Genomic DNA, 26,113 nt, shown 5'->3' with positions numbered 1-26,113 from the left:
ATATCCAGACCAAAACATTGTTTGATTGTAACTCATATCCAGACCAAAACATTGTTTGATTGTAACTCATATCCAGACCAAAACATTGTTTGATTGTAACTCATATCCAGAAGAAAACATTGTTTGATTGTAACTCATATCCAGACCAAAACATTGTTTGATTGTAACTCATATCCAGAAGAAAACATTGTTTGATTGTAACTCATATCCAGACCAAAACATTGTTTGATTGTAACTCATATCCAGACCAAAACATTGTTTGATTGTAACTCATATCCAGACCAAAACATTGTTTGATTGTAACTCATATCCAGAAGAAAACATTGTTTGATTGTAACTCATATCCAGAAGAAAACATTGTTTGATTGTAACTCATATCCAGACCAAAACATTGTTTGATTGTAACTCATATCCAGACCAAAACATTGTTTGATTGTAACTCATATCCAGAAGAAAACATTGTTTGATTGTAACTCATATCCAGACCAAAACATTGTTTGATTGTAACTCATATCCAGACCAAAACATTGTTTGATTGTAACTCATATCCAGAAGAAAACATTGTTTGATTGTAACTCATATCCAGACCAAAACATTGTTTGATTGTAACTCATATCCAGACCAAAACATTGTTTGATTGTAACTCATATCCAGACCAAAACATTGTTTGATTGTAACTCATATCCAGACCAAAACATTGTTTGATTGTAACTCATATCCAGACCAAAACATTGTTTGATTGTAACTCATATCCAGAAGAAAACATTGTTTGATTGTAACTCATATCCAGACCAAAACATTGTTTGATTGTAACTCATATCCAGACCAAAACATTGTTTGATTGTAACTCATATCCAGACCAAAACATTGTTTGATTGTAACTCATATCCAGAAGAAAACATTGTTTGATTGTAACTCATATCCAGAAGAAAACATTGTTTGATTGTAACTCATATCCAGACCAAAACATTGTTTGATTGTAACTCATATCCAGAAGAAAACATTGTTTGATTGTAACTCATATCCAGAAGAAAACATTGTTTGATTGTAACTCATATCCAGACCAAAACATTGTTTGATTGTAACTCATATCCAGACCAAAACATTGTTTGATTGTAACTCATATCCAGAAGAAAACATTGTTTGATTGTAACTCATATCCAGACCAAAACATTGTTTGATTGTAACTCATATCCAGACCAAAACATTGTTTGATTGTAACTCATATCCAGACCAAAACATTGTTTGATTGTAACTCATATCCAGACCAAAACATTGTTTGATTGTAACTCATATCCAGAAGAAAACATTGTTTGATTGTAACTCATATCCAGAAGAAAACATTGTTTGATTGTAACTCATATCCAGACCAAAACATTGTTTGATTGTAACTCATATCCAGACCAAAACATTGTTTGATTGTAACTCATATCCAGAAGAAAACATTGTTTGATTGTAACTCATATCCAGACCAAAACATTGTTTGATTGTAACTCATATCCAGAAGAAAACATTGTTTGATTGTAACTCATATCCAGACCAAAACATTGTTTGATTGTAACTCATATCCAGAAGAAAACATTGTTTGATTGTAACTCATATCCAGACCAAAACATTGTTTGATTGTAACTCATATCCAGACCAAAACATTGTTTGATTGTAACTCATATCCAGACCAAAACATTGTTTGATTGTAACTCATATCCAGAAGAAAACATTGTTTGATTGTAACTCATATCCAGACCAAAACATTGTTTGATTGTAACTCATATCCAGACCAAAACATTGTTTGATTGTAACTCATATCCAGACCAAAACATTGTTTGATTGTAACTCATATCCAGAAGAAAACATTGTTTGATTGTAACTCATATCCAGAAGAAAACATTGTTTGATTGTAACTCATATCCAGACCAAAACATTGTTTGATTGTAACTCATATCCAGAAGAAAACATTGTTTGATTGTAACTCATATCCAGAAGAAAACATTGTTTGATTGTAACTCATATCCAGACCAAAACATTGTTTGATTGTAACTCATATCCAGACCAAAACATTGTTTGATTGTAACTCATATCCAGAAGAAAATATTGTTTGATTGTAACTCATATCCAGACCAAAACATTGTTTGATTGTAACTCATATCCAGAAGAAAACATTGTTTGATTGTAACTCATATCCAGACCAAAACATTGTTTGATTGTAACTCATATCCAGAAGAAAACATTGTTTGATTGTAACTCATATCCAGACCAAAACATTGTTTGATTGTAACTCATATCCAGACCAAAACATTGTTTGATTGTAACTCATATCCAGAAGAAAACATTGTTTGATTGTAACTCATATCCAGAAGAAAACATTGTTTGATTGTAACTCATATCCAGACCAAAACATTGTTTGATTGTAACTCATATCCAGACCAAAACATTGTTTGATTGTAACTCATATCCAGAAGAAAACATTGTTTGATTGTAACTCATATCCAGAAGAAAACATTGTTTGATTGTAACTCATATCCAGACCAAAACATTGTTTGATTGTAACTCATATCCAGACCAAAACATTGTTTGATTGTAACTCATATCCAGAAGAAAACATTGTTTGATTGTAACTCATATCCAGACCAAAACATTGTTTGATTGTAACTCATATCCAGAAGAAAACATTGTTTGATTGTAACTCATATCCAGACCAAAACATTGTTTGATTGTAACTCATATCCAGAAGAAAACATTGTTTGATTGTAACTCATATCCAGACCAAAACATTGTTTGATTGTAACTCATATCCAGAAGAAAACATTGTTTGATTGTAACTCATATCCAGAAGAAAACATTGTTTGATTGTAACTCATATCCAGAAGAAAACATTGTTTGATTGTAACTCATATCCAGACCAAAACATTGTTTGATTGTAACTCATATCCAGAAGAAAACATTGTTTGATTGTAACTCATATCCAGAAGAAAACATTGTTTGATTGTAACTCATATCCAGAAGAAAACATTGTTTGATTGTAACTCATATCCAGAAGAAAACATTGTTTGATTGTAACTCATATCCAGACCAAAACATTGTTTGATTGTAACTCATATCCAGACCAAAACATTGTTTGATTGTAACTCATATCCAGAAGAAAACATTGTTTGATTGTAACTCATATCCAGAAGAAAACATTGTTTGATTGTAACTCATATCCAGACCAAAACATTGTTTGATTGTAACTCATATCCAGACCAAAACATTGTTTGATTGTAACTCATATCCAGACCAAAACATTGTTTGATTGTAACTCATATCCAGAAGAAAACATTGTTTGATTGTAACTCATATCCAGACCAAAACATTGTTTGATTGTAACTCATATCCAGAAGAAAACATTGTTTGATTGTAACTCATATCCAGACCAAAACATTGTTTGATTGTAACTCATATCCAGACCAAAACATTGTTTGATTGTAACTCATATCCAGACCAAAACATTGTTTGATTGTAACTCATATCCAGAAGAAAACATTGTTTGATTGTAACTCATATCCAGACCAAAACATTGTTTGATTGTAACTCATATCCAGACCAAAACATTGTTTGATTGTAACTCATATCCAGAAGAAAACATTGTTTGATTGTAACTCATATCCAGAAGAAAACATTGTTTGATTGTAACTCATATCCAGACCAAAACATTGTTTGATTGTAACTCATATCCAGACCAAAACATTGTTTGATTGTAACTCATATCCAGAAGAAAACATTGTTTGATTGTAACTCATATCCAGACCAAAACATTGTTTGATTGTAACTCATATCCAGAAGAAAACATTGTTTGATTGTAACTCATATCCAGACCAAAACATTGTTTGATTGTAACTCATATCCAGAAGAAAACATTGTTTGATTGTAACTCATATCCAGACCAAAACATTGTTTGATTGTAACTCATATCCAGACCAAAACATTGTTTGATTGTAACTCATATCCAGACCAAAACATTGTTTGATTGTAACTCATATCCAGACCAAAACATTGTTTGATTGTAACTCATATCCAGACCAAAACATTGTTTGATTGTAACTCATATCCAGAAGAAAACATTGTTTGATTGTAACTCATATCCAGAAGAAAACATTGTTTGATTGTAACTCATATCCAGACCAAAACATTGTTTGATTGTAACTCATATCCAGAAGAAAACATTGTTTGATTGTAACTCATATCCAGAAGAAAACATTGTTTGATTGTAACTCATATCCAGAAGAAAACATTGTTTGATTGTAACTCATATCCAGAAGAAAACATTGTTTGATTGTAACTCATATCCAGACCAAAACATTGTTTGATTGTAACTCATATCCAGACCAAAACATTGTTTGATTGTAACTCATATCCAGAAGAAAACATTGTTTGATTGTAACTCATATCCAGAAGAAAACATTGTTTGATTGTAACTCATATCCAGACCAAAACATTGTTTGATTGTAACTCATATCCAGACCAAAACATTGTTTGATTGTAACTCATATCCAGACCAAAACATTGTTTGATTGTAACTCATATCCAGAAGAAAACATTGTTTGATTGTAACTCATATCCAGACCAAAACATTGTTTGATTGTAACTCATATCCAGACCAAAACATTGTTTGATTGTAACTCATATCCAGACCAAAACATTGTTTGATTGTAACTCATATCCAGACCAAAACATTGTTTGATTGTAACTCATATCCAGACCAAAACATTGTTTGATTGTAACTCATATCCAGACCAAAACATTGTTTGATTGTAACTCATATCCAGAAGAAAACATTGTTTGATTGTAACTCATATCCAGACCAAAACATTGTTTGATTGTAACTCATATCCAGACCAAAACATTGTTTGATTGTAACTCATATCCAGAAGAAAACATTGCAACAATCGATTTTAAATGAAATTTTCTCCCCACACATTCGACTCTTATTAAAGGGGAACATTATCACAATTTCAGAAGGGTTAAAATCAATAAAAATCAGTTTCCGGTGGCTTATTTTATTTTTCAAAATTTTACCCGCCCCGGAATATGTCAAAAAAATGCTTTAAAGTGCCTGATTTTCGCTCTCTGCGAAGCCACTGTCCATTTTCCTGTGACGTCATCCAGTGATTCCAATACAAACAAACATGGCTGATAGCACAGCAAGATATAGCGACATTAGCTCGGTTTCAGACTCGGATTTCAGCGGTTTAAGCGATTCAACAGATTACGCATGTATTGAAACGGATGGTTGGGGTATTGAGGCAATTGCAAAAACGAAATTGAAGAAGAAACTGAAACTATTGAGCGAATAGCTATTGACGCTATTAGGCCATGTCTGCCTTAGCATCGACGGTAAAATGTGCGGACCAACCGATCGAGACTTTCGCTTTGACACTGGAGCAACTTAAATCTGTCGATTGGTAAGTGTTTGTTTGGCATTAAATGTAGGTGAAAGGAAACGCTGGATGCAAATATATCTACAAATGTACATACAGCTAGCCTAAATAGCATGTTAGCATCGATTAGCTGGCAGTCATGCTGCGACCAAATATGTCTGATTAGCACATGATTCAACAACATCAACAACACTCACCGTTGTGATTTAGTTGACTTTATCGTTGCAAATGCATCTGCAGGTTATCCATACATCTCTGTGTCGTGTCTGTCTTAGCATCGCCGGTAAATAGCATGTTAGCATCGATTACATACCGTAGAAGAATGTTTTATTCATTTTTATGAAAAAAAATAATAAACAATTTTTTTTTTTTTCAAATGAAATCAACATAAAAAACACAATATACGCTTACAAATAGTGCACCACCCACAAAAACTTTCCTTTTTCATGACAAGAAAATTCAATAAATAAAAAAGGACCCCCCCCTTGGCCGCGGGACAAATTATTAAGCGTTGACCGGTCCGCGGATACAAAAAGGTTGGGGACCACTGTTCTACGTAAATCAACTGTAATCCCTCCCTGATGGTGTTGTTACACCTCCGACAACACACCCACCACGCATGATGTCTCCAAGGGACGCAAAACGGCAAAAAAAAAGAAAAATAACAGAGCTGATTTGACTCGATGTGTATAATATGTTTGACAAAATGGCCGATTGACTACGAAGGTGACGTCACGTTGAGACGTCATCGCTCCGAGAGAAAATAAGAGAAAGGCGTTTAATTCGCCAAAATTCACCCATTTAGAGTTCGGAAATCGGTTAAAAAAATATATGGTCTTTTTTCTGCACCATCAAGGTATATATTGACGCTTACATAGTTCTGCTGATAATGTTCCCCTTTAATGTATATATTGACGCTTACATAGTTCTGCTGATAATGTTCCCCTTTAATGTATATATTGAGGCTTACATAGTTCTGCTGATAATGTTCCTCTTTAATGTATATATTGAGGCTTACATAGGTCTGCTGATAATGTTCCCCTTTAATGTATATATTGACGCTTACATAGTTCTGCTGATAATGTTCCCCTTTAATGTATATATTGAGGCTTACATAGGTCTGCTGATAATGTTCCCCTTTAATGTATATATTGACGCTTACATAGTTCTGCTGATAATGTTCCCCTTTAATGTATATATTGAGGCTTACATAGGTCTGCTGATAATGTTCCCCTTTAATGCACGCTTACATAGTTCTGCTGATAATGTTCCCCTTTAATGTATATATTGAGGCTTACATAGGTCTGCTGATAATGTTCCCCTTTAATGTATATATTGACGCTTACATAGGTCTGGTGATAATGTTCCCCTTTAATGTATATATTGAGGCTTACATAGGTCTGCTGATAATGTTCCCCTTTAATGTATATATTGAGGCTTACATAGTTCTGCTGATAATGTTCCCCTTTAATGCACGCTTACATAGTTCTGCTGATAATGTTCCCCTTTAATGTATATATTGAGGCTTACATAGGTCTGCTGATAATGTTCCCCTTTAATGTATATATTGAGGCTTACATAGGTCTGGTGATAATGTTCCCCTTTAATGTATATATTGAGGCTTACATAGGTCTGGTGATAATGTTCCCCTTTAATGTATATATTGACGCTTACATAGGTCTGCTGATAATGTTCCCCTTTAATGTATATATTGAGGCTTACATAGGTCTGGTGATAATGTTCCCCTTTAATGTATATATTGAGGCTTACATAGGTCTGGTGATAATGTTCCCCTTTAATGTATATATTGACGCTTACATAGGTCTGCTGATAATGTTCCCCTTTAATGTATATATTGAGGCTTACATAGTTCTGCTGATAATGTTCCCCTTTAATGTATATATTGAGGCTTACATAGGTCTGCTGATAATGTTCCCCTTTAATGTATATATTGACGCTTACATAGTTCTGCTGATAATGTTCCCCTTTAATGTATATATTGAGGCTTACATAGTTCTGCTGATAATGTTCCCCTTTAATGTATATATTGACGCTTACATAGTTCTGCTGATAATGTTCCCCTTTAATGTATATATTGAGGCTTACATAGTTCTGCTGATAATGTTCCCCTTTAATGTATATATTGAGGCTTACATAGGTCTGGTGATAATGTTCCCCTTTAATGTATATATTGAGGCTTACATAGTTCTGCTGATAATGTTCTCCTTTAATGTATATATTGAGGCTTACATAGGTCTGCTGATAATGTTCCCCTTTAATGTATATATTGACGCTTACATAGTTATGTTGATAATGTTCCCCTTTAATGTATATATTGACGCTTACATAGGTCTGGTGATAATGTTCCCCTTTAATGTATATATTGACGCTTACATAGTTCTGCTGATAATGTTCCCCTTTAATGTATATATTGAGGCTTACATAGTTCTGCTGATAATGTTCCCCTTTAATGTATATATTGACGCTTACATAGTTCTGCTGATAATGTTCCCCTTTAATGTATATATTGAGGCTTACATAGTTCTGCTGATAATGTTCCCCTTTAATGTATATATTGACGCTTACATAGTTCTGCTGATAATGTTCCCCTTTAATGCACGCTTACATAGTTCTGCTGCTAATGTTCCCCTTTAATGCACGCTTACATAGTTCTGCTGATAATGTTCCTCTTCAAGGTATATATTGAGGCTTACATAGTTCTGCTGATAATGTTCCCCTTTAATGTATATATTGACTATATTGAGGCTTACATAGTTCTGCTGATAATGTTCCCCTTTAATGTATATATTGAGGCTTACATAGTTCTGCTGATAATGTTCCCCTTTAATGTATATATTGAGGCTTACATAGGTCTGGTGATAATGTTCCCCTTTAATGTATATATTGAGGCTTACATAGGTCTGGTGATAATGTTCCCCTTTAATGTATATATTGAGGCTTACATAGTTCTGCTGATAATGTTCCCCTTTAATGTATATATTGACGCTTACATAGTTCTGCTGATAATGTTCCCCTTTAATGCACGCTTACATAGTTCTGCTGATAATGTTCCTCTTTAATGTATATATTGACGCTTACATAGTTCTGCTGATAATGTTCCCCTTTAATGTATATATTGAGGCTTACATAGTTCTGCTGATAATGTTCCTCTTTAATGTATATATTGAGGCTTACATAGTTCTGCTGATAATGTTCCCCTTTAATGTATATATTGAGGCTTACATAGGTCTGGTGATAATGTTCCCCTTTAATGTATATATTGAGGCTTACATAGTTCTGCTGATAATGTTCCCCTTTAATGTATATATTGACGCTTACATAGTTCTGCTGATAATGTTCCCCTTTAATGCACGCTTACATAGTTCTGCTGATAATGTTCCTCTTTAATGTATATATTGACGCTTACATAGTTCTGCTGATAATGTTCCCCTTTAATGTATATATTGAGGCTTACATAGTTCTGCTGATAATGTTCCTCTTTAATGTATATATTGAGGCTTACATAGTTCTGCTGATAATGTTCCCCTTTAATGCACGTTTACATAGTTCTGCTGATAATGTTCCTCTTTAATGTATATATTGACGCTTACATAGTTCTGCTGATAATGTTCCCCTTTAATGTATATATTGAGGCTTACATAGGTCTGGTGATAATGTTCCCCTTTAATGTATATATTGAGGCTTACATAGTTCTGCTGATAATGTTCCCCTTTAATGTATATATTGAGGCTTACATAGTTCTGCTGATAATGTTCCTCTTTAATGTATATATTGAGGCTTACATAGTTCTGCTGATAATGTTCCCCTTTAATGCACGTTTACATAGTTCTGCTGATAATGTTCCTCTTTAATGTATATATTGACGCTTACATAGTTCTGCTGATAATGTTCCCCTTTAATGTATATATTGAGGCTTACATAGTTCTGCTGATAATGTTCCCCTTTAATGTATATATTGAAGCTTACATAGTTCTGCTGATAATGTTGCCCTTTAATGCACGCTTACATAGTTCTGCTGATAATGTTCCTCTTTAATGTATATATTGACGCTTACATAGGTCTGCTGATAATGTTCCCCTTTAATGTATATATTGAGGCTTACATAGTTCTGCTGATAATGTTCCTCTTTAATGTATATATTGAGGCTTACATAGTTCTGCTGATAATGTTCCCCTTTAATGCACGTTTACATAGTTCTGCTGATAATGTTCCTCTTTAATGTATATATTGACGCTTACATAGTTCTGCTGATAATGTTCCCCTTTAATGTATATATTGAGGCTTACATAGTTCTGCTGATAATGTTCCTCTTTAATGTATATATTGAGGCTTGCATAGTTCTGCTGATAATGTTCCCCTTTAATGCACGTTTACATAGTTCTGCTGATAATGTTCCTCTTTAATGTATATATTGACGCTTACATAGTTCTGCTGATAATATTCCCCTTTAATGTATATATTGAGGCTTACATACTTCTGCTGATAATGTTCCCCTTTAATGCACGTTTACATAGTTCTGCTGAAAATGTTCCTCTTTAATGTATATATTGACGCTTACATAGTTCTGCTGATAATGTTCCCCTTTAATGTATATATTGACGCTTACATAGTTCTGCTGATAATGTTCCCCTTTAATGTATATATTGACGCTTACATAGGTCTGCTGATAATGTTCCCCTTTAATGTATATATTGACGCTTACATAGTTCTGCTGATAATGTTCCTCTTTAATGTATATATTGACGCTTACATAGTTCTGCTGATAATGTTCCCCTTTAATGTATATATTGAGGCTTACATAGGTCTGCTGATAATGTTCCCCTTTAAATCCCCAGTTGGAAGATTGACCTCCTTACTTATTGCGTACGTCTAGCTTGTGTGGTATTGTGTGCTTAGCTGTTGTGTGGCTGCTGGTTCCTATAACCGGCCTGGGCCATTATTTTGCCTCGGGGGCTAAATTTAGAGGGGGAAAAAGTGCTCCATCTATTTTTAGGAGCACTGATGCGAAACCTAACAAAAATATTTGAAAGCTCAAAAGGTTATGACAGACCGCCTTAAAAAAATGGAATTTAACATTTTTGTTTACTGAATGAGACACCCAGAAAGTAGATGAAAATAAAGAATGTTACAATATTAACTATGAAGGATAAAACTTTGAATATTAGCAACATATGAAGGTCACACCTCCTCTCCAGCCACATTTTTACAATCAAGCCAAACGCAACAAACATGCAACCAACAGCGAAATTTGAAGGTGAAGGCTAACAAATAACACCACCTATCTGATCACTAAGCTATGGCATTCTGTTGTAAATATTTCCTCCCACGTCTGGCCCTGACACCCACATTTCACACTCTGGTAACACTGCTAGTATCGCACATGATATCACACACAAGTGAACACGCTGCATGACTGCTTGTATCGCACATGATGTCACACACAAGTTAACACGCTGCAGAACTGCTTGTATCGCACATGATATCACACACAAGTGAACACGCTGCATGACTGCTTGTATCGCACATGATGTCACACACAAGTGAACACGCTGCAGAACTGCTTGTATCGCACATGATATCACACACAAGTAAACACGTTGCATGACTGCTTGTATCGCACATGATATCACACACAAGTAAACACACTGTAAGACTGCTTGTATCACACATGATATCACACACAAGTGAACACCCTGCAGAAATGCTTGTATCGCACATGATATCACACACAAGTAAACACGTTGCATGACTGCTTGTATCGCACATGATATCACACACAAGTAAACACACTGTAAGACTGCTTGTATCACACATGATATCACACACAAGTGAACACCCTGCAGAAATGCTTGTATCACACATGATATCACACACAAGTAAACACGCTGCATGACTGCTTGTATCGCACATGATATCACACACAAGTAAACATTCTGCAGGACTGCTTGTGTCACACATGATATCACGCACAAAAGTAGTCACACTGCATAACTGCTTGTATCGCACATGATGTCACACAAAAGTAAACATGTAGCTTGTATCAGAGATTCTAGATTCCAGTCGTTATTATCCCAACTTGTTATTTTACTGCTGATATCTCGTATTGAAAGTTAAACATGAAGTATTTTGCAGCTCCAAAGCGTGGAGGCTGGCAGGGAAGGCGCTCTGTCGAGACAAAAAAGGCACTGGGTGCCGCCGCCAAAACCACTGAAGGAAAATAAGGACTACACTCGGGACACATCGGTGGCCAAGGTGAGTGAGGAACATTTTGTTCCAGTTTATGTTACTTATGGTCACGGTGCTGGGTTGTTTGCTGTGGCTCCCCCCTGTGGTCAAATAGTTCCAGAGTCTGTTACTTATGGCCACGGTGCTGGGTTGTTTGCTGTGACTCCCCCCTGTGGTCAAATAGTTCCAGAGTCTGTTACTTATGGCCACGGTGCTGGGTTGTTTGCTGTGGCTCCCCCCTGTGGTCAAATAGTTCCAGAGTCTGTTACTTATGGCCACGGTGCTGGGTTGTTTGCTGTGGCTCCCCCCTGTGGTCAAATAGTTCCAGAGTCTGTTACTTATGGCCACGGTGCTGGGTTGTTTGCTGTGGCTCCCCCCTGTGGTCAAATAGTTCCAGAGTCTGTTACTTATGGCCACGGTGCTGGGTTGTTTGCTGTGGCTCCCCCTAGTGGTCAAACACAAGAAAATAGTCATGTCCAAATCTCATCCTGATGCTGGACTAAAATGTGTTTCAGATCCATTCCGACTTCGATGACGGCAAAGGCAACCTGCAATACTCCCTAGAAGGGATCGGTGCCAACCAGTCTCCCTTCAACGTGTTTGTGGTGGACCGTAGGACCGGATTAATCCGGGTGACCCAAGTGCTGGACAGGGAGAAAATCAGCAGCTACAATGTGAGTTGAGGAGTGAATTTCCTGACATCGTGCAGACTGAAGACAAGGTTTGTTGGTTGTGGTTTCAGCTGTCAGGCGTCGCCACGTACAATAACGGCATTTTGGCGGAAAAAAATATTGACATACGCTTCAAGGTCATGGACGAGAACGACAACCCCCCGGTGTTCGCCGCCAGCTTGCCCGGGGCGGTGAACGAACTCAGCCCTATAGGTGAGGACCAGACCCCTTTTGGTCCACAGCATGGCTCTTGACGCACGTGTCTTTCAGGGACCTCCGTCATGCAAATCACAGCGACCGATGCTGATGAACCAGGGAATCCCAACTCTCAGATCTTCTATAGCATTGTGAATCAGATCCCAGCAGGGTCCGGGAACATGTTCGGCATAGGGACTGATGGAACCATCTTCGTCAATCAGGAGGGCTTGGACAGAGAGGTACTGCATACCATTTGTTCAAAAGCGCTAAGAAGACCAAACGTTCTCCTTCTGTAGTCACTGACAAATGACATTGTTGTACATTTCAGGATGTAGATTCGTACACGCTGACAGTGAGAGGTCAGGACCTAAACGGCGCAGCGGGCGGGAACAGTGCCACAAGTACTGTCGTCGTTAAAATCAACGACGTGAACGACAACGTTCCCACTCTGGAAAAGGAGGTGGTATGTACAAACTCCACCCTGACACTGACTGAAACTTGTCAAAGCCTGTTCTAAAATCGTTTCTGCTCAGTATGAGGGCAACATTGAGGAGAACACCTACGATGTGGAGGTGATGCGATTCCAAGCAGAAGACTTGGACTTGGAGGGCACGGAAAACTGGGAATCTGAGTTTGTCATCACCAAGGGCAACGAGGCTGGCTACTTCAGCATCATATCAGAACCAAAGACCAACACGGGCATCCTCATGCTTGATAAGGTACGAGCAAATAAGGAACTGAATCATTCATGGTATTACTGCCTGGCTCCTCTTAACTGACTGTGACTACCAAGCACTTGTAAGAACTGAACAGTTTAAGCGAGGCTTCCGCAGCAAGTCAAATGTGAAGCATGGGGTGCCCCCTGCTGTTGGCTAGCTAGAAGTGATCACAAGCACCATTTTCTAAAATGTAAGTGATGCCTCCTCCACTCACTACGGGTGTTGTCACCGTAAGTCAGAAGTCGACACGGAGACCTATGATTTTCAAGGTTTCTCCATACTGAGGCCATGATAACCATTAAGTGTCAAGTACTTAGGACCACTGTGCTTCAACGTTGTTTTGCACAGAATTCCAATTGCAGCTCCCAGCAGGCACAGAACTTCTTTGATGAGGGCAAATCTAGCGATGGAACAACATGCTTATTGACAACGTTTAATCAATGACGTTGTTTTGACATTGAATTTTGCTCATTTCCCAACCAATATTCTACAACGTAAATACGACGTTGAAACAACATGCTTATTGACAACGTTTAATCAATGACGTTGTTTTGACATTGAATTTTGCTCATTTCCCAACCAATATTCTACAACGTAAATACGACGTTGAAACAACATGCTTTTTGACAACGTTTAATCAATGACGTTGTTTTGACATTGAATTTTGCTCATTTCCCAACCAATATTCTACAACGTAAATACGACGTTGAAACAACATGCTTTTTGACAACGTTTAATCAATCACGTTGTTTTGACATTACATTTTGCTCATTTCCCAACCAAAAACGTGGATCCAACATTAAACTCCAGCGTTTTCTCAATGTAGAAAATAGGACTCTATTGCAACGTTGTTTCAAAGGACATGTACGTATAATCAACGCTGTATCAATGTCTTGTGCCTGCTGGGTATCGGCCTGTAGCCTGTCACCATATCAAAATCAATGATACTGTGCTTATACGTATGCTGCTAAAAAACAATAGTCGGCTATTTTGCATTCTGATAAGAAAAGTCGAGGCGTGGAACCTTCAAGTGTATGAAACAAATAATATCGTTGTTAATATTCTTTCAATATGGTGATAGCATGACATCATCCTGTCATTTGTAATGAAACATGCTAATATAAAGGCTGGAAAAATGTTTCAAAACTAACATTTGTGCTTTTAATCACTAATGGTATCAACATTTCAGCCGTCTTCAATTATGTTAGGCATTTTTGCAAAATGTTTCCGTTCTTGCAGTTTTATTTTTGTCTTTATTTAAAATAAAATGTTCAATGACTTTTGACACGGCTCGTCGAGGAAACGGTGTCGTACAGCACTGCGTACTGAGGATACGGAAAATGCAGGCATAGATGTAGTTTTTGCATGTTGCTAGAGACTTGGTGTTGAAGTCCTGGTAGTTTTCATCACCCTACACGCTGTTAAACAAAAACTTTGGAATATTCCCACGTCTTCGTTAAAGACACGATTTTGCTCTGATTGAAACGTAGGTTGAACCTCAACAGTGTGGTACTGTCCATGTAATTGTACAGGTCAACATTGGAGGTCAACACTGGTCAACACAGGTCAACACTGTCCATGTAATTGTACAGGTCAACATTGGAGGTCAACACTGGTCAACACAGGTCAACACTGTCCATGTAATTGTACAGGTCAACATTGGAGGTCAACACTGGTCAACACAGGTCAACACTGTCCATGTAATTGTACAGGTCAACATTGGAGGTCAACACAGGTCAACACTGTCCATGTAATTGTACAGGTCAACATTGGAGGTCAACACTGGTCAACACTGTCCATGTAATTGTACAGGTCAACATTGGAGGTCAACACTGGTCAACACTGTCCATGTAATTGTACAGGTCAACATTGGAGGTCAACACAGGTCAACACTGTCCATGTAATTGTACAGGTCAACATTGGAGCCACAATCATCTTCACAGTTGAAGCCTGCCAATGTTGAAAATGTCTCAAAATGGTGTAGAGACCTAGTAAATCCACACAAATCCAATTCACCAAATTTTGTCTGTACTTTTCTACAGGCAGTGGACTATGAAAATGTGAAGAACCTGGATCTAGGGGTCGCTGTAAGGAACAAGGCTGGACCCTACAGTGAAAGTACCATTAGTTTCGGTGGAGGAGCGGGTGGAGGAGGAGCGGGTGGAGGAGGAGCGGGCGGAGGAGGTGGCGGTGGAGGTGGCGGTGGAGGTGGCGGAGGAGGTGGCGGTGGAGGTGGCGGTGGAGGTGGCGGAGGAGGCGGCGGTGGATCAACTTCATCATCATCCTGGTCATCAACATCATGGCAAAGCTCGACATATAAGACCTATCCCGTCAAAATCAACGTAAAGAATCAGCGTGAAGGACCACATTTTGAGCCCAAAGTCAAAGTGATCACCATGTCAGAGGGAGGCTCCACCAACATTCAGGACATTATTGCCCGTTACCAAGCAACAGACCAAGACACTGGGAAAGCAGCTGAGAAAGTCAGGTGAGTGGCTAGACCTAGACCAGGGGTCACCAACCTTTTTGAAACCTAGACCTACTTCTTGGGTACCGATTAATGCCAAGGGCTACCAGTTTGATACACACTTCAATAAATTGCCAGAAATAGCCAATTTGCTCAATTTACCTTTAATAAATACATCTATCTATATAAATATTTAAAAAATGGGTATTTCTGTCTGTCATTCCGTCGTACATTTTTTTTCCTTTTACGGAAGGTTTTTTGTAGAGAATAAATGATGAAAAAAAAAGATTTGAACGATTTAAAAGAGGAGAAAACACGAAAAAAAAGAAAATTCTATGTTGAAACTTAGTTCATCTTCAATATCAACTCTTTAAAATTCAAAATCCAACTGAAAAAAATGAAGAGAAAAACTGGCTAATTCAAATCTTTTTGAAATTTTTTTAAAGAGAATTTATGGATCCATCCATTTCTACCGCTTATTCCCTTTTGGGGCTGCGGGGGGCGCTGGCGCCTATCTCAGCTACAATCGGGCGGAAGGCGGGGTACACCCTGGACAAGTCGCCACCTCATCACAGGGCCAACACAGATAGACAGACAACATTCACACACTAGGGACCATTTAGTGTTGCCAATCAACCTATCCCCAGGTGCATGTCTTTGGAGGTGGGAGGGGCCTATCCCCAGGTGCATGTCTTTGGAGGTGGGAGGGGCCTATCCCCAGGTGCATGTCTTTGGAGGTGGGAGGGGCCTATCCCCAGGTGCATGTCTTTGGAGGTGGGAGGGGCCTATCCCCAGGTGCATGTCTTTGGAGGTGGGAGGAAGCCGGAGTACCCGGAGGGAACCCACGCATTCACGGGGAGAACATGCAAACTCCACACAAAAAGATCCAGAGTCCGGGATTGAACCCAGGACTGCAGGACCTTCGTATTGTGAGGCAGACGCACTAACCCCTCTGCCACCGTGGATCATCATTAGTCATTTTTCCTGATTAAGATTAATTTTAGAATTTTGATGACTTGTTTTAAATAGGTTAAAATCCAATCTGCACTTTGCTATAATATATAACAAATTGGACCAAGCTATATTTCTAACAAAGACAAATCAATATTTCTTCTAGATTTTCCAGAACAAAAATTTTAAAAGAAATTCAAAAGACTTTGAAATAGGATTTTAATTTGATTCTAGAGATTTTATAGATTTGCCAGAATATTTTTGGGGAATTTCAATCATAATAAGAATTATTTCCCAAATATTCTTCATTGAAATAACAGAAGCTAAAATGAAGAATTAAATTAAATTGTATTTATTATTCTTTACAATAAAAAGAAAAAAATACTTGAACATTGATTTAAATTGTCAGGAAAGAAGAGGAAGGAATTTAAAAGGAAAAAAAAGGTATATGTGTTTAAAATTCCTACAATAAATTTTAAGGTTGTATTTTTCCACTAGAATTGTCTTTCTGAAAGTTATAAGAAGCAAAGTAAAAAAAATAAACAAATTTATTTAAACAAGTGAAGATAGATCTTTAAAATATTTTCCTGGATTTTCAAATTCTATTTCAGTCTCTCTTAGAATTAAAAATGTCGATCAAAGCGAGACCAGCTTGCTAGTAAATAGATAGATAGATAGATAGATAGATAGTACTTTATTGATTCCTTCAGGAAAATTAAAATTCCAGCAGCAGTGTACAGAGTTGAGATCAATTTAAAGAAAAAAGTAAAAAGTAAATAATGGGGGTTTAAAAGGAAACAAAATAGAGAAATATTACAAAAAGAATAAATTATTACATAAATGAATAACATGTTAAAAATAGAGGCAGCTCACTGGTAAGTGCTGCCATTTGAGCTATTTTTAGAACAGGCCAGCGGGCGACACATCTGGTCCTTACAGGCGACTTGGCGTTGGTGACCCCTGACCTAGACTGTGTGTCCAGACACTAACGCACCATCCGACTGATTGTTTGCATTCTGGAATAGATATGTTAAAGGCTCTGACCCTGACAACTGGCTCACCATTGACCCGGACACGGCTGAGATCAAAATGAACAAGATGCCTGACAGAGAGTCTGTGTACCTGGTTAATGGGACATACTACGCCCAAGTACTCTGCATTTCAGAAGGTACACCACTCTATGAACACAGTCTTCTTTAGACCCTCATGTCATGGAAGAACAGGTTGTGTGTTTTCAGAAGGAATGGAAGAAAATCTGAATATTCTTGGTGTGTTTCCATAAACAGACATGCCTTCGAGCACCGCCACTGGCACTGTGGCCATCCAGGTAGAAGATTTTAACGACCACTGTCCCACCCTGACCAGTACCATCGAGACTCTGTGCCTTCCAAACGATGCTGTTTTTGTCACCGCTGTTGACGAAGATGACTTCCCAAACGGAGCTCCTTTCACTTTTGAAATCATCCCAGAGGGCACAGAAGGAAAATGGCTGGTGGAGCATCTAAATGGTGAGGAGACTGACGAGAACACACGGTCTAGTTTGGATCATTTAGTGGAAATGTAGACCCGACCAATGAATGTCATTGTGTGTGTTGCTGTGTGCAGATACTACTGCCATCCTCAGGACCCAGGAGTCCCTGTGGCCTGGTTTACAGGAGGTGGAATTGCTGGTAAAGGACGAGCAAGGGGTAGCATGCCCGGAACCGCAGAAGGTGACTGTCCAAGCGTGTACCTGCGAGGACGGAGTGATTTGTGGAAGACGAGGCGCCCAGGGTCAGCCAGACAAAAAAACAGAGTTAGGACCTGCAGGAATCGGACTTCTTTTGCTTGGCCTGCTTCTTCTACTACGTGAGTGTGTCCAACTACTGTCAAGATCATTGGGGTTTACGGTCTAACGGATGCTGAGGGTCGAATCGGATTGGTTCGTATTAAAACAAACATTTACTCTCCATAGTTATCCCTCTACTCCTGCTCTTCTGCCAATGTGGTGCCGCTCCAGACTTTGCCAAGATAAATATTGACACCAAATCTCACCTCATTAATTACAGCACCGAGGGCCAAGGAGAGAACACGGTTTGTAGTTGAACCCTCTTTGTTAGACTGTGCTACTTAGTTTTTTACTTATGCAAAATAAATGTCATGTTTGGTATGAACTTTTTTGCAGGAAGTGCCACTAATGAACATGCCGACACAAGTGGACGCAGGGGACATCTCCATGGCAAATGAACCAGGCCAGTACAACATGTTTGTAGGGAACAACATGATAGAGTCCGCAGTGGGAATGAGAAACATACGAGACAGTGGGTTTGAAATTAGAACGGCGGGAGAAAGCTATGATGACATAGCCCTACCACATCACATCCTCAGAGAGTACTATGCACAGGTGGGAACATACCTCTACCTTGTTAGGTGTCCTAACGATTTGGATTTACAAACACAGATTCAAACATTTTGGGGGAACATTTTAGAACCAAATCAAAAGATGTTCTTGTCTTCTTTCAACAGAAGATGAACAGTGGAGGAGATCTTGCTGTGAAAGATGCTCTCTTGGCGTATGACTTTGAAGGTCAAGGCTCCGCCGCTGGCTCAGTGGGCTGCTGCAGTCTCCTTGAATCTGACAACGACTTGCAGTTCCTCGATGATCTTGGGCCAAAGTTCAAGACCCTGGCAGAGGTGTGCGGTGGCAAGAAAATCCAACAAGACGTTGTCGTCCCAGTTGTGCCCGAACCCCGACCAGAACCTCCTAAGCTGCCACCAGTTGTCCCTAAAGTAGAACAAACTGTGATCAAAGAGACGGATCGCTCACAGGTGTTGAAGAGCAACACAACGACCACAGTGGTAGAAGGGGTACAAAATCAAGGCCAGATGTTCCTGCTCCAACAGCAGTCGCCTGTCTACTACACCACCACTGCCCCTGTGATGCAGTCCATGCAGTACATGGTCCAGCCACAAGTTCAGAACACCATGCTACTGACTGAGGCACCAGTTACTAACATGCAGGGCATGATGTTAGCAGCACCCACACAAGGCATGCTAATGTCTGGTGGACAAGCCCAAGGCCCCGGCATGGTGCTGGTTACTGGCACCCAAGCAGCACCTGCACAAGGCATGATGGTCCAAGGAGGGAAGGTGGTCTCTGGTAAAAAGGCTCATGGACCTGGCATGGTGATGGTTACTAGCACACAGGCAGCCTCTGGACCAGGCATGATATTTCAGGGCCAAACAATGGTAACCAGCGGAAAAGCTAGAGCCCCCAAAAGTGGGGTCCATACCAGTGGAGCAAATCTGATCAACACTGGAGGCCTAGCAAGCTCCCAACTCGTGATGGAAGGCAAAGCCCCTGTAGGGAAAGGGAAAGTGAGGTCAAGCCAAACCTCCCTCAAACAAGGTGGCATTCTACTGCAAGGAGGGTCCGCTGGCGTACAAGGCCAACCCCAAGGTGGCATTCTACTGCAAGGAGGGTCCGCTGGCGTACAAGGCCAACCCCAAGGTGGCATCCTACTGCAAGGAGGGTCCGCTGGCGTACAAGGCCAACCCCAAGGTGGCATCCTACTACAAGGAGGATTGGCTAGCATGCAAGGCCAAACCCAAGGTGGCATCCTACTGCCAGGAGGGTTGGCTAGCATGCAAGGCCAACCCCAAGGTGGCATCCTACTGCAAGGAGGATTGGCTAGCATGCAAGGCCAACCCCAAGGTGGCATCCTACTGCCAGGAAGGTTGGCTAGCATGCAAGGCCAACCCCTATTGGCAGAAGGAGGAGTGTCCCTGAAAAGCAACATCCCTGCATCTCAGAGCAGCATGACAACTAAGTCCAGCACCACAGTTGGCCGAGTCCCCACCTACCGCAAGGTGGTGGTGCAGGAGGAGAAACTCACTGAACTGTGACCCGACAAATGGACTTTCTAAAGCAATGCAAACTTTTGTCAAGGTAGTTCAAGTATGTTCTTGCTGTGCTATTTTTTTCGGTGGCGGGCGTTGTGCAGCAGTTTGCCTCCAAGGGACGCTAGAACGTGGTTAAGTACTCGTACTGCGGCTCCCACTTGATGCATTCCATTGGCGCTGGAACACAGTCAACACACCCACGGAAGGCCACCTGGATGGTCTTCTGTGGAAGGAAGCTCCCTGTGGGCCCGCCTGCTGTGTTTGCTTGGCTGAATTCAAGAAGGTTCCATTGTCAGCTCCACAGCCAAGGAACATTCTAGATGCCCATCATCAACCAGCATCTAATCTTTGCTTTTTTTTTATTCTACATTTTTAACATTTTGGCAAAAGGATTTCAGGATCGGCAAGAATTACAACACACAGACACGACATCTACACAATCCGCAACTGGATGGAAATACAGTTCTTGTCCAATGTTCGCCTTTCTGGGGAGAATTGCAACAACATTTTGAAGTTTGTCCAGTTTTTCTACGCCAAACCTGTCCAAGTACACCTTCGCAGACCTTGGTCTGTGCACCGGGTGCAAAAAAAGGGCTTTCTGACAAGGTTGGAACTTGAAACTGTCCAAAATATCTTTCCAAGAAGAATTCCTGTTTGCAAGCAACCAAGGACTCGTTGACTGTATTGTTGACCCATGTGGTGTACTTTCTCTTCAGACCAAAACTGTAGCATTAAACAGGATGTAACACACTTTGTTAAACAACTGCAATAAAACTAAAACTAAGACAACACATCTCAGAGAGGGATGGGAACCAAACTTGGTACTTTTTTAAAGTACCGACCGAGTCTCGTTGCCACCACCGTGAAATCAAACGGTACCATGTTTGATACCTTTGTTGCACGCGACTTCCTGTCCGGTTTCACTTGACTTTTTGTAGTGGACTGCCTCTGGGTAATGTTACAACTTTCCATGCCGACAAAACAAGACTACCTGAGAGGAAGCGCTCAAAAGTATGAACTTGATGCTAATTTACTTTGGATTTGCCAAATACATGCTACTGATTAGCATTAGCGATTTAACATGGCGATTGCAAGACCTCCAAATGTGGCTTTAAAAACTACACTGTAAATGATTTGCCATTTCAAATCTTATATCTAGAATTGTACTTAGTTGTAAAAGCTATTTACTTCATGGACTTTCCATCATAATCTTAATTTTAGCATGAATAATTTGATCTTGTCTATTTTAGTTGAGAAATGTGTCCAATTAAGAAAATAACTATTAAAATAGGATATCTTTGTGTTCCGCCACATGGAAAATCTTCTTTAAAAGTTTTCTGCAACGTACAGCAGGAAGGGGATTCCTATGGCCCAATTCGTCACAGTTTACCTGACACATGAAATGTGACAGCACAGGGCAGTAGAGTGTTGGATATCTTCAAATGTGTTTTGTGTCAATTCCAACCTTGACCACAGTGTCAGTTGCTATGTAGCGTGGCGCTTTCCATCCTTTTCAGCAGACTGTATTGTAAACTGATTAAGATTAACCCGCACTCCTCCTCTCACGGGAGATTCACCCAGGAATGGGGGTATAGGAATCCCGTCCCTACCATACCAGGAATGCTTCATTTAAGAAGTCAAACAAAGCTTCTTTTCACAATAAAATACCTTTTTCCTAGCTTAAAAGTCCCGCTATTTCCAAATCTTTATTAATCAAGTGAAATTAAAGGCCTACTGAAATAAGATGTTCTTATTTAAACGGGGATAGCAGCTCCATTCTATGTGTCATACTTCATCATTTCGCGATATTGCCATATTTTTGCTGAAAGGATTTAGTAGAGAACATCCACGATAAAGTTCGCAACTTCTGGTCGCTAATAAAAAAGCTTTGAAGACGATGATGTCACAAGTGTGAGGGCTCCTCACTTCCTCACATTGTTTATAATGGGAGCCTCCAGCAGTAAGAGCTATTTGGACCGAGAAAACGACAATTTCCCCATTAATTTGAGCGAGGATGAAAGATTTGTGGCTGAGAATATTGATAGCAAAGGACTAGAAAAAATAAATGAATAAAAAATAATGTAAAAAAAAAAAAAAAAGGCGATTGCATTGGGACAGATTCAGATGTTTTTAGACACATTTACTAGGATAATTCTGGGAAATCCCTTATCTTGCTATTGTGTTGCTAGTGTTTTAGTGAGTTTAACAGTACCTGATAGTCGGAGGGGTTTGTCCACGGGTGTCTTGACGCCAGTCTCTGAGGGAAGGTGACGGCAGCTGCACGGACGGCGCAAGCTCAGCTGATCTCCGGTAAGAGCCGACTTCTTACCACAATTTTATCACCAAAACCTGCCGGTTGATAAGTGGTCGGGATCCGTGTTCGCTTGACTGCTCTGAATCATAGTAAAGCTTCACCTCTGGGAATTTTAAACAAGGAATCACCGTGTGTTTGTGTGGCTAAAGGCTAAAAGCTTCCCACCTTCATCTTTCTACTTTGACTCCTCCAATATTAATTGAACAAATTGCAAAAGTATCAGCAACACAGATGTCCAGAATACTGTGTAATTATGCGATTAAAGCAGACTACTTATAGCTTGGATCGGGCTGGAAAATAATGTCCGTTACAACCCGAGACGTCAAACGCACGCGTCATCATACGTGTCATCATACGTGTCATCATACGTGTCATCATACGTGTCCTCATACGTGTCATCATACGTGTCATCATACCGTGATGTTTTCAACATGACACTTCGCGGGAAATTTAAAATTGTAATTTAGTAAACTAAAGCGGCCGTATTGTCATGTGTTGCAATGTTAATATTTCATCATTGATATATAAACTATCAGACTGTGTGGTGGCTAGTAGTGGCTTTCAGTAGGCCTTTAAGTCGCTGCATGAAGACATCTGATGGCCCCAGAAGTGCTACTAAGTAAGTAAGTAAGTAAGTAAGTAAGTAAGTAAGTAAGTAAGTAAGTAAGTAAGTAAGTAAGTAAGTAAGTAAGTAAGTAAGTAAGTAAGCATGAAGAAGAATGGGCTAGTAAGAAGAGATCATTTCACCAGTTTTGTATTGTTTTCCCCTCAAATTTAGTCTTTCTATCTTATTTTTCGTCGGCTCTTTTTGCAGCGTACAACTAAAAGTGAAAGGTTCCAATCTAACCGCCGCTGTGTAGTAAGTACAAAACTAACAGTACAAACACTTTGTGGGAATCCACAAAAGACTGGACTGCGGCAACACATACTTGCAAATGCGACTCAAAAGTGTGAGAAAAGAAGAGATAATAATAAGATGAAATGTTTGGACTAAAAAGAAACACATTTGTATTTCTTAGTGTACACAAAAGTAACAAATGTGCGTAAAAAGTAGCCATCCTTCTTCTCAGGTCCAGTGTGGAGAAAGTGTATCAAGCTTCAAAATCAACTAAAAACAAGGAGGAAAAAAATCTCCTTGATGCCTGTTGTGTTGTGTTGTGTTGTGTTGTGTGGGGTTTGAGGGCTGTGTTGTGTTTCTGTAAGTCAGGAGAAGGTTCTTGTCTTCCTTTTTTTTTTTTTTTAAGTCTTATATATACATATAAGTAAATAAATAAATAAATAAAAGACGGTGTGGACCGTTTGGAATTTGTTCCGACGTCTCAAACCACCACTCATTGGTCTTCCTGTCTTTGTGACACATGTTAGAAAAAACACTTCCTGCATTACGAGCCCACCTATCATCATCATCATCATCATCATCATCGGCGGTCACTCGAAGCGAGTATGACGACCCACCTGGTAGGGGTGTATCCCTTTAAGGAGGATGCCTGTGCGTGATTTACTTGACAGTCACCACACCATCCTAGACAGAGTGGGGTCAGGGTCCAGTGGCATGGAGTCCAAGACCACTGGGGATCCTTTTTTGCTGCAGCCTTCTACTGCCATTGCAGCCGTTGTGGTAGTTCTTACATCTACCGTCCTCCGCCTGCTCCGCCGTTGAGGTCTTCACTGTATCCCTGGCTCGGGGGCAGTCAGGTACTAGGCCTTTGCCAAGGCCCACCTGGGGTAACAGTAGTAAAGGGCTTAACCTGCTAGTGCCCCAAGACCCCATAGAGGAGCCTCTACTGCTGGATGCCCTTTAACCTCACACCCCAGGACAAAACACTCCCGTGTACACACACACACACACACAGAGTCATATATTGTAGTATTTTGCATCAGTCGTATCACTGCTAAACAAGCAAAAGGGTATTTATTTCAGCCTTGCTGAAGTGTGCATGAGCTTCCTCCCAGCAGGTGAAACCACACCAATGGTATTGAAGGCCAATATGGCCCCCTACTTGTGAGGAGGGGGACTGCAGAGACAAGGCTGACTTGCCAACATGCTAACCTGGTGAAGAGTGCTCTGCCAGTACTAATAAAGTACCTTGGTACTCATCAGTGCTTCTGAAAAATACCGGTTATTGCTTTTTCCCCCTTAGATTGATGGCAAAACCAGTAGACTGGCGCCTGTTAGGCAACGCACACGTACGGTGTGCATACAAGCAGAAACAGAGTGGAGACATACGGGGGAGAATGCTGGTTCAAACAACAAAAGCTAAAAGTCAAGTTCATTGTCAAACCAACGTGTGTGTAGCGAGAGAGAGACCGTCTACTATTTTTAAAAGCTTAACTCACCAAAATTAAAACTACTGATCTTATTTGTTTCATCCTGCTGTCTCTCCATATTTAATAGCCTAAGACATTATATATCACAGTAACTTTGGCATGATACGGTTTTTCTTTTAGCTAACAATATCAGCAAATCCACAGGGGCAATTATTTGGCAAGCCGTCCCATACTCACTGTATACAATAGGGTGGGCATATACTTCGCTCTTAAGGCGCTAAATATATGCCCTGACACGCTTGGGCACTTATTTCGCAGCGAGCACTTATTTCGCTTGACACCAGGCTCTGGATCTTTCTGTGTGGAGTTTGCATGTTCTCCCCGTCACTGCATGGGTTCCCTTCCTCCCACTTCCAAAGACATGCACCTGGGGATAGGCCCCTCCCACCTCCAAGGACATGCATCTGGGGATAGGCCCCTCCCACTTCCAAAGACATGCACCTGGGGATAGGCCCCTCCCACCTCCAAAGACATGCACCTGGGCATAGGCCCCTCCCACCTCCAAAGACATGCACCTGGGCATAGGCCCCTCACACTTCCAAAGACATGCACCTGGGGATAGGCCCCTCCCACCTCCAAAGACATGCACCTGGGCATAGGCCCCTCCCACTTCCAAAGACATGCACCTGGGGATAGGCCCCTCCCACCTCCAAAGACATGCACCTGGGCATAGGCCCCTCCCACTTCCAAAGACATGCACCTGGGCATAGGCCCCTCCCACTTCCAAAGACATGCACCTGGGCATAGGCCCCTCCCACTTCCAAAGACATGCACCTGGGGATAGGTTGATTGGCAACACTAAATGGTCCCTAGTGTGTGAATGTTGTCTGTCTATCTGTGTTGGCCCTGCGATGAGGTGGCGACTTTTCCAGGGTGTACCCCGTCCTCCGCCCGATTGTAGCTGAGATAGGCGCCAGCGCCCC

General features: G+C 40.1%; 1 protein-coding gene across 1 annotated transcript in view; it reads left to right on the top strand.

Annotated features, from left to right (window-relative positions):
* Positions 1 to 22,647, top strand: part of LOC133543392 (desmoglein-2.1-like) — a 34,700-nt gene extending 12,053 nt beyond the window's left edge. Inside the window, exons 2-14 of the mRNA XM_061887933.1 lie at positions 11,568 to 11,687; positions 12,176 to 12,334; positions 12,403 to 12,544; positions 12,602 to 12,768; positions 12,858 to 12,992; positions 13,063 to 13,248; positions 15,291 to 15,736; positions 17,692 to 17,834; positions 17,953 to 18,174; positions 18,272 to 18,514; positions 18,621 to 18,739; positions 18,831 to 19,049; positions 19,172 to 22,647. Coding sequence (XP_061743917.1) covers positions 11,568 to 11,687; positions 12,176 to 12,334; positions 12,403 to 12,544; positions 12,602 to 12,768; positions 12,858 to 12,992; positions 13,063 to 13,248; positions 15,291 to 15,736; positions 17,692 to 17,834; positions 17,953 to 18,174; positions 18,272 to 18,514; positions 18,621 to 18,739; positions 18,831 to 19,049; positions 19,172 to 20,551 — 3,681 coding nt within the window. The 3' untranslated portion in view covers positions 20,552 to 22,647. The remainder of the gene's footprint in view (positions 1 to 11,567; positions 11,688 to 12,175; positions 12,335 to 12,402; positions 12,545 to 12,601; positions 12,769 to 12,857; positions 12,993 to 13,062; positions 13,249 to 15,290; positions 15,737 to 17,691; positions 17,835 to 17,952; positions 18,175 to 18,271; positions 18,515 to 18,620; positions 18,740 to 18,830; positions 19,050 to 19,171) is intronic.
* Positions 22,648 to 26,113: the final 3,466 nt, after the last annotated feature.

This window comes from Nerophis ophidion, linkage group LG26 (assembly GCF_033978795.1).
Source record: "Nerophis ophidion isolate RoL-2023_Sa linkage group LG26, RoL_Noph_v1.0, whole genome shotgun sequence".
Lineage (NCBI taxonomy): Eukaryota > Metazoa > Chordata > Actinopteri > Syngnathiformes > Syngnathidae > Nerophis > Nerophis ophidion.
Note: the sequence above shows the minus strand (reverse complement) of the source record. Positions and strands in the feature narration are given on the sequence as shown.